Source organism: Primulina tabacum, chromosome 18, assembly GCF_025594145.1.
Source record: "Primulina tabacum isolate GXHZ01 chromosome 18, ASM2559414v2, whole genome shotgun sequence".
In the NCBI taxonomy this organism is placed as follows: domain Eukaryota; kingdom Viridiplantae; phylum Streptophyta; class Magnoliopsida; order Lamiales; family Gesneriaceae; genus Primulina; species Primulina tabacum.
In genome coordinates this window covers 29,707,704-29,717,263 of record NC_134567.1, presented here as the reverse complement: position 1 = coordinate 29,717,263, position 9,560 = coordinate 29,707,704, and the positions used below count along the sequence as shown (strand labels likewise).

Sequence of the window (9,560 nt, the reverse complement as noted above, 5' to 3'; positions counted from 1 at the left end):
GCTACAACCATTCGGTAGGGAACTAACACAACAACAAATTAATCCTTCAAGTGGTAAAGCTTTCACAATTACAAAAGAAATTTCTCGGAAAGCCATCGTAAAGTTTGTTACCAAATGTTGTCAACCTTTTATAATAGCTGAACAAGAAGGTTTTGTTAAATTTACTAGTATTATTCAACCTGATTTTCACAATATTTCTAATATTTCTAGGTACACACTTAAGAAATATTGTTTTGATATTTATAAAGAATATAAAGAAACACTAAAATCGCATCTTTCAAATATTTCTTGCAGAGTTAGTTTGACTACTGATATTTGGCCTAATTTAAAATATAAATCATATCTTGTTGTTACATGTCATTGGATTGACGAAACTTAGAATATGCAAAAAGAATTTTAGCTCTAGATCATTTAAAATCGTCTCATAACGCATACACTATAGCTAGATATGTTTTAAATGTTGTTAAGATTTAAGACATACAAAATAAAATAATGTCGATAACGTTAGATAATGCGAGTGCCAATACTCTTGCAATTAAATATCTTAAATATTCACTAAAATCAATTTTAGAAGGTAATTTGCTTCATGTAAGATGTGCGTGTCATATTATCAACTTATGTGTTATGCGTGATTTTGTTTCAAATATGGAAAATAAAATTTTAAAATATTGAGAAACTATCCCGATTGTACATGGTTTAGCAACATTACTTGATCCTACTCAAAATCAAGGAGGATTAGACATGTTTTTTTGAATATTATGCTAAATTTCTTGGGAAGAATGTCGACGATCAAAAGAAATCAATCATGCATTCTCTCCAAGAATTGTTTGATTTGTATGCTAGTGAACAATGTGATGAACCGAGTGCGCAGCCGGAAGAGATGCCAACATATAAAAGCAAAAGTGGAGCACTGAACTTCTTTCAAAGTTTGAAACGACAAAAGTTCAAAGGAAAATCGGTGACAATAACCAATTACAATAAAATCCAAATTTATCTAAGCCAATATATTGAGACTACGGATAATTTCGATGTTCCTGATTGGTGGAAAGTAAATTCTAAACTTTATCCAGTGTTAGCTGCAATTGCAAGAGATGTCCTACCTATTCAAAGTTCAAGCGTTGCTTCCGAATCAGCATTCTCAGTATGTGGAAGGATAATTGGTGAACAAAAAACTAATTTAAAACCAGAAACACTTTCCATGCTAACATGCCTACAAGATTGATTTGCAGCAGGAAAAAAGAATAGGACCTCTGGCGCGATCGACGAATTTCAAAGCTCAAGCTCCGACGAAGATCCAGAACATTCAAAATATATTTTAATAAATCGTGATGAATTTTAGATGTTCAATTGTAAAAATAAATGTTTAAGGTATTTTGTTATATTTTTTTAATGTAATGCACAATTATTTGCATCAAAATACTAAATAAAAAATTGTCCATTAATATTTTTAATTTTAAGTATATAGTAAAATATAGTAAATTTGAGCTCGGAACCAGTTCAACCCGAACCGGAACCGGTTTATTAGATGCCGAACCGGTCTTAGGTTTGGATTGGTTCCAAGTATTTCAACTTGAAACCGGAACCGGTTCCTTACCGGTTCAGACCGGTTTCGAATTCATCGGACCCAGAACCGGTTGGAACCGGTCCGGTGGAACCGATAAGCATGCCTGCTTTCCATCACTAAAAGTATATCTAGCCCAAATTCTACAACTTGTGTTTATTTGTTTTGTTTTTGTTTTTGTTTTCATTTTTGTTTTTTTTTACGGTTATTATTTGTAGACAAAAATTTGTGTGAAACGGTTTCACGAGTCGTATTTTGTGAGACAGATCTCATATTTGGGTCATCCATGAAAAAGTATTACTTTTTATGCTAAAAATATTATTTATTATTTTGAATATTGATAGGAATGACCCGTTTCATAGATAAAAATTCGTGAGATCGTATCACAAGAGACTTGCTATTATTTTTAATACCATAAAACCAATGTATTTGTGTGTGTGTCTATATATGTCGACAAACCAAATTCATAGAAGGCGCTTGCACACACAAATCATCATGGCATCCTCCGCTGAGGAATCACACAACCACCGCCATCAATCCAATCCATACGCTATCACCGCGGCGCCGCCGCCAACCCCATCTACCCACACCAACCTCGCCTCATCCATCTCTACCTCCGAAGCTCTTTCCTCACTCCTCCACCGCTTCCACCAACCCTCTCCCTCTCCCTACCTCCCGGCCGCCGCTCCTCCACCAACGCTTCTCTACTATCTCTCTCCGATCCTATCGATACTCTCCACACAGACCTCCTATCAGCGTCCACAGAACTCGGCTTCTTCCGCCTCAAACACCGAACCATCTATCCCGATGCCGACTCCCATTTCAAACTCCCGCACCAGCAAAAACAACTCCTATTCCCGAACAACTGGCCTCTCGGCTACGACGAGGATGATGATGATCATGACGTACGAATCATTCTGCCTCGACTTCTCATGTTTTAGAAAGAAAATAGATGGTTTGGATTTGGATTTGGATTCTTTGCGTGAATTCACACGTGAAATGGAGACTCTAGGCTTGAGGTTGATCCGAGAGTTGGCTTCTGTAATCGGATTCGAGAATGAGGAGCTGTGCTCTCTGTTGTGGATATCTGACAATGGGGCGAGTAAACCGGGTCGGGTTTACCCGGATGTAATCGGGTTTGCATTATGTACCGAGATGTCAGATCTTTGTGTTCGGATTCGGGTTGGGTCAATGTGTCGGGCCAGGAGGATTCTCTGCTGATCACACTTGGAGACATCGCTCAGGTGATATTTTATTTTTACCCTCTCTTTGGTTACTCAATTTAATTTGGTGGCTGGGAAAAATAGTTTTGTTTTCCCTTAAAAGAAATCATTTTTTAGAGGATAAATGAATTTTCACTTATATTGTCAAATTAATAATGGTTTTGTACTTGTGATTTGTCAACATTGGTGGGTCCACAATTTGTGTAATCATTTATTTAAATTTAAATGTTTGAAATTTTTTTATTTTTTTTTTGTCAATTTCACTTCTACGAGTTTGAATTCTTTTGTGCTCTCAAAAGTTTTAAGTTTTTTTTTTATTTGATATTTTTAGCTTTTAGATGAGAGATCGAAGCTCAGGTGGTTGAGTTTTAATTATTGAAATATTCCAAATGTTATGCTCCGTACATAAAAGACATGAACATTTTTTCTTAAGGTTGATCCTTAAATAATATTCAATTTCTACGCTCATACCAATTTTTAGACTTGTCTAAAACCAAAGCAATAATCAAAATTACATGATAGAATCGACTCTTCAGATCATCAGAGATTTTCTAAGAGCAAGTCCCGCATTGAAACCTCCATCCTGTTCAAAAGAATATTAATGGTTTTTAACATGACAGGTCTCTCCACAATGGGAGATTGAAGAAAGTTAGAGGAAGACCGATGCCATGTTCGGATGACGATTCTCTTTGCGTGACATTGTCTCTCCTGGTTACCCTCCCCGTCGAAAGCATGGTCTTCCCTCTAACAGCTCCCAAAGTAGCCATCAACACCGCCATTGAAGTTCGACGAAGAAATGACGAAGAAGATATCGAGGACTCCACAACTGAAACAGAAGTGTTCCATTCGTTTCCTTTTGAAGATTACGCTTGGAGAGTTTATCACGAACGTCTTCTCCTTAAAGATCGACTCCTCAGATATAGAATTTAATCGAGTGCCGTTGATAATATCGGTTTGTACCTTGTTGTATTTGATACTGGATGTCTTTATTTTTTAGTACATTTTTTGCTTCATGTTTATCTTTCTTGGTTATTAAACATGCATGAGCACGGTGTGATTTTTTTTTAAAAAAAAGGAACGAAAATTGTTAAAGATGTATTATTATTATCCATAAGAGGATTTTCAAATCAAGAGTACTTTTAACATTTTCTTAGGGACCAAAAAGGGAAATTTAAAGATTTTCTTTCAAGTGCTTGCTCGTCCTCTAGTCTATGTTTTGATCAAACCATAGAGTTTCAGTAGCTAAACCAAATGGTTTGGGGCATCTCTTTGCATCCCCCAGCTACGAATCCTGAGCTGCAGATTGATAGCCGCCGCCAAGAACCGTATCGTTCGAGCCGGTTTAAGCGTCTCCACAAGCTTTGCGATAGTTCTTTTCCTCAAGAAATCGGCACATTGTAGAAGACCCTCCATGGAAGCTGCTAAATGTTCGATAGCCGAGTCGGCGTTAGCCTCTTCCCCGTTACGTGGCCTTCCGGTAGTCCTAGCCAATTCTACCAATGATGGAGACACCTATATATATTTACAAGCAACATTTTCATTTTGTCAACATAGATAAGTTTGTCTCACACATAACTTTAGTTACGCCATGAAGAATCGTCGCGATCCTTCTGTGCGGGATGATGTGCTTTATTTTATCTTCAGATACTCGATCTATTGTGGATCTCCATAAGATTCAATAGTGATTAATGCATTTGTTCATTAAATTTGCATTAAGGTAGATAAGGGGTCGAAAATTTAATCAATCCCTTATACTTTGGGGGAGATTCTTAATTATAAGTTAAAATTTTAATCAATATGTATGCAGTGGCAATCCAATCCAATCCAATCCGGAGTTAATAACGTGTTAGAATATATATACCAGTCCTGCTTGAACTCTAGCAAGTTCTTCCGTGAGTTCTTTCTCCTCCTCTTTAACTTGTGTCATCAATGCATTTATCCTCTCAGATTGATCTCCTGTCAAATCCAACACATTGTTGATCACAATCCGGATAGCCAACCCCGGCCTAAATCCACCTATCCACAGACAGGTTCTCTTGAAGGAGTTAAACCAAGTCGGTGTGAACACCAGGAAAACATTCTCCCGCGCAACTCTTTCCTTGGCTTCATAATATTGATTCAAATGAGCCATGACTTCTTGGATGAGTCCATTACACCGAATATCGTTTTCTTCATCATTTCCGCATTCGATTATTTGAACAAGTTGTTGGAGATAACGTTCTTGATTGATCAACCAATGCTGGAAAAACAGCTCGAATGATTGAGCATCTAAGCTGTTTGATGATTCATTAAGAGAACGTGTTGGGAGAGACATATACGGAGGCTAAGGATATGGGTTTCGACAAAACTTGAAAAGGGGTGCTCGTTTCGTTGGATCCGCATCCTGGTTTTATACACAGAGAAGAATGTTTTCTTGGTGATGAAGGACGACTTTCTGGGATCATGAAACGGTGGATATGTTTTGAGGTCATGACACTTCGGAGATGTCGTAGTTGTGTTAAAGATTATGAGCTGCGACGGAGGAGAAAGGGGGAAGAACTGAGCTAGAACGTTCTAAGGGACAGCACTGTCAAATGACAGGGAAGGACGATCTTATGCTGTGGCCGCCCTAACTTTGAAGCAATCTAATCCACTCGTGCAAATTTTTATTATTTTAATAAACCCATTCATTCTTGACAATTGACGGGTTGCAAAAATTTAGAAACTAGTTAACGAAGAAGATAACAGAGAATTATTTACTTTGCCTTTGAAAGAAGAAATTTAAATAAATTTGGTCAAAATTCACCTGGTTTTTTTTTTCACATATGAAATCTAATCAAATGAATTTTTTTTGGGCAGGACAAAAAAAGAGTTGGAGTGTCTGAGGATGGGAAGAGAAAATTGTTGAGGGTAAAATATGAAAGTTTATTTAATATTTAGTAATTTTTTCCCCAAATGAATATTCAGTAAAAGTTTTCAAAAAATTTTTTTTTTTTTAAAAAAATAGTATGTACTTGGTTGGTTTCATAATTGGGGCGAAGGCCCATGCTTGCGACAGGCCCTGTGTTAAAGTTCACTTGACGTACTGAGCATGGGCTTTCGTCGATTCATATTGGTCCTGATGAATTATTATGGCCCAAATTTGTTCGTCCAATTACGGAAATGACCCAATTTATTCGGGTGGTCCACAATTAAGCAGCCAATATGCGTCACTTAGATCTGTGGCTCACCATTCATCAATGTCTTGCAGCACCAAAAAAACTGAAGAATGGAGTGCATAGTTCTTCCATGTAAAAGTACACCTCTTAGAATCCCAGAAATTACGCGAATTTCTCACAAAATCTCTTCCAGAAACGCCCGTTCAGCGGAAGATTTCGAATTGAAGCAGCTCTGCAAGCAAGGACGCCTCGGTGAAGCTATTGCCTCTTTGGATTCCATTGCTTTATCATCGTCGAAGGTACGAGACGACACTTTATCATACTTGATTCAATCGTGCATTCATTTGCGTTCACTAGGCCTATGTTCCGAGCTGTATACCCGTGTCAGGAAATGGCTAAAACAAAAACCTGACCCGTTTCTTGAAACCAAGTTAGTTGGCATGTTTGCGAAGTGTGGTTCCCTGGATGATGCATTTAATGTATTTGATGAGATGGCTGAACGGAATTTGTATGCTTGGTCTGCTGCCATTGGCGCCTGTTCAAGAGAGAAGATGTGGGGTGAAGTGTTGGACCTATTTTATTCGATGATGATTGAGGGTGAAGCGTTTCCTGATAATTTCTTGTTTCCCAAAATTTTACAGGCGTGTGGAAACTGTGGGGATGTTGAGACAGGGAGATTGATACATGCTATGATAATTAAGCGTGGGATGAGTAGAGAACTACGTGTGAGTAATTCGATTCTTGCTGTCTATGCGAAATGTGGATGGTTGAGCTGTGCTGAGAAGTTTTTCGGAAGATTAGAAGTGAATGATATAGTTTCTTGGAATGCAATAATTACAGGGTATTGCCTACACGGAAAGATAGATGAGGCACTAAGATTTTTTAACTTGATGCGCAAAGATGGTGTTGAGCCGGGGACAATCACTTGGAATATAATGATTTCAAGCTATAATCATGCAGGAAAGTGTGATGAAGCGATTGAAATGATGAATGAGATGGAGAGTTATGGTCTCATGCCTGATGTTTTTACTTGGACTAGTATGATATCTGGACTTGCCCAGAGTAATAAGGGGGTGGGGGCATTACATTTGTTTCAGAAGATGCTTTCTTCAAGAGTTGAACCAAATGGGGTTACTCTATTGAGTGCCATATCAGCATGTTCATCTTTAAAGGATCTTAGGAAAGGAAAAGAAGTTCATTTACTTGCCATCAGGTTGGGATTTGCTAAAGATGTTCTTGTGGCGAATTCACTCGTTGACATGTATTCCAAGAGTGGAAAACTTCGGGCAGCTCGCCAGGTTTTTGATATGATATCAGAAAAAGATGTGTATTCTTGGAACACAATGATGGGAGGATATTGCCAAGCTGGATACTGTGGTGTAGCTCATGAGCTCTTTAAAAGAATGCAAGAATCAAGCATACAGCCCAATGTAATTACCTGGAATGTGATGATCACTGGATACATTGATAATGGAGACATGGATCAGGCCGTTGATCTTTTCCAGAAGATGGAAAAGGATGGGGGAATTATCCGGGACACTGCATCTTGGAATGCTCTTATTACTGGTTTATTGCATAACGGCTTGAAAAATAGAGCACTGCAGATATTCCGGAAGATGCAGTCTTTTGGTATCAAACCCAATTCAATTACCATTTTGAGCATCTTGCCGGCATGTGCAAATTTGGTTTCCGTGAAAAAATTGAAAGAGATCCATGGTTGTACTTTGCGGAGGAATATAGACTCTGATGGTTCGGTTGCGAATTCTCTCATAGACACTTACTCGAAATCAGGGATGTTGAAATACGCGGAAGTAATATTTGATGGAAAGTTGTCAAAAGACATTGTGACATGGAATACAATGATTGCTAGTTATTTTGCACATGGGCGTTATATCAAATCAATCGAGCTCTTTGAAATAATGTTGCAACAGCAGTACAAACCTAACAGAGGCACATTAGGGAGTGTGATTTCTGCTTATGGTCAGGCCAATATGGTTGATGAAGGGTCGCTTGTGTTTTCGAAGATGACCGAAGATTATAAGGTTTTACCAAGTTTAGACCATTACACAGCTATGGTAAATTTATATGGTCGTTCAGGGATGCTCGATGATGCGCTGAACTTAATCAAGAGAATGCCCATAGAGCCTGATGTCTCTATTTGGTCTGCTTTTTTAGCAGCCTGTCGGGCTCATGGGAATGTTAAGCTGGCAATTTATGCAGGAGAGCGATTACTTGAACTTGAACCAGGAAATGCTTTCATTCACAGGGTAGTCGTACACCTATATAACTTAATAGGAATTTCCAAGGATTTTTCCAATATAAAAGCATCCGAAATTAGAAAAGATTCAACAGAATCTATATGTCTGAGCTGGATCGAAGATAAAAACATGGTTTATACGTTTACTTCTGGTAATCTTAGCCAGCTTGGCGATAATTCTCTACTTTCTTGGATAAAAGGTATAGAATTAAAAATCAAGGCATCAAAATATTATGATGTGCTTAGCATTCCAGAAGAGGAAAAAAAAGAAATTAATGGAGTTCACAGTGAAATAATTGCATTGGCTTTTGCTCTCATCAAATCTTCTCAAACATCTCGAAGTATAAGGATAATCAAGAACTTGAGGATGTGTGAGCAATGCCATGGTTTCGCAAAATCAGTTTCGGAAACACATGGGTGTGAAATATATTTAAGAGATCCAAAATGCTTGCACCATTTCAAAAATGGGGTCTGTTCGTGTGGCGATTACTGGTAGATTGATCATATACCGTCGAGCATATACACCTACTGTTGTACCACGATCGAGAAGCACTCTCGTTGAGGTAAATTTGTTATATTTTACATTGTAAATTGAAGAGCATTGTAGATGAAATTGTACCCAAAGTTCTGTGAATGTTACTTTTCTTTGTAGATAAGAACTGAATGCATAATGTTGGTAACTGTTGGGTAAGCAAAGAAATAAGTGTTCTTGTGAGAATGATGACATACATAAGCAAAGCAAGACTTTTATTCTGGAGTAAGATGGAGGAATGGTACGGCGCCTAATGGAAAATTTACTTATTTTATTGAACAAATATATGTGCTACTTCACATCTGGTCACACCACGTTATAATAATTTTTAAATGTAATCATAATGTGTATATAGTAACCCGTAATACCTAATAATCCAAGTTATTATTTAAATATTCGTTTGCAATAAGAGAAATGTGAAAGTTGATTGAAAAGTTAAATAAATAATATACGTTTTTTAGTAAGAAGATATGTAGATTTTTATTTGTGCTTGAAGTTGTATAATTTGTATTCTAATATGGTATCATTCGAATAAAAGATTAATAATCTTCTAAATTCCAGGGTTCCCCAATCCCATATGTGACCGCCACGGGGAAAGAGTCCCTGGTGTGCCGTCGTCAAATCCATCCAAGAAGAGTCCCCGCATGCATCTCGATCGTTTTGGTATTAGATTGATTAACCATCCAGAAGTACATTCAGATTTTCCAGCATCTTTTAAATTCAAATTATATTTAATTATGTCCTTTTTATTTTGTAAAATTCGAGTATTGTACATTTAAATGGCAACACGTGGAAGAATGGAAAATGAAATAAAATATTTACATGCATGGATATCTGCCAAAAAAAAAAA

General features: G+C 37.4%; 2 protein-coding genes across 4 annotated transcripts; one reads left to right on the top strand and one right to left on the bottom strand.

The window, feature by feature from the left end:
• Positions 1-3,897: 3,897 nt before the first annotated feature.
• Positions 3,898-5,421, bottom strand: LOC142533036 (protein RESPONSE TO ABA AND SALT 1-like). The gene is made up of 2 exons (XM_075639626.1): positions 4,646-5,421; positions 3,898-4,296 (listed from the first exon to the last, which is right to left on the bottom strand). The coding sequence occupies exons 1-2, from the start codon at positions 5,096-5,098 to the stop codon at positions 4,027-4,029; spliced, it is 723 nt and encodes a 240-aa protein (XP_075495741.1). The 5' UTR covers positions 5,099-5,421; the 3' UTR covers positions 3,898-4,026.
• A 560-nt stretch (positions 5,422-5,981) lies between these two features.
• On the top strand, positions 5,982-9,518 carry LOC142533257 (pentatricopeptide repeat-containing protein At1g19720). 3 transcript variants are annotated; one of them, XM_075639950.1, is made up of 2 exons: positions 5,982-8,741; positions 9,272-9,518. In XM_075639950.1, exon 1 carries the CDS (start codon positions 6,032-6,034, stop codon positions 8,672-8,674), a length of 2,643 nt encoding a protein of 880 aa, XP_075496065.1. In that variant the 5' UTR covers positions 5,982-6,031; the 3' UTR covers positions 8,675-8,741; positions 9,272-9,518. The 3 variants fall into 3 exon arrangements, with proteins under 3 accessions (XP_075496065.1, XP_075496064.1, XP_075496062.1); XM_075639949.1 differs by lacking the exon at positions 9,272-9,518 and adding an exon at positions 8,831-8,959; XM_075639947.1 differs by lacking the exon at positions 9,272-9,518 and adding an exon at positions 8,831-8,953 and having other exon boundaries at positions 5,982-8,793.
• Positions 9,519-9,560: the final 42 nt, after the last annotated feature.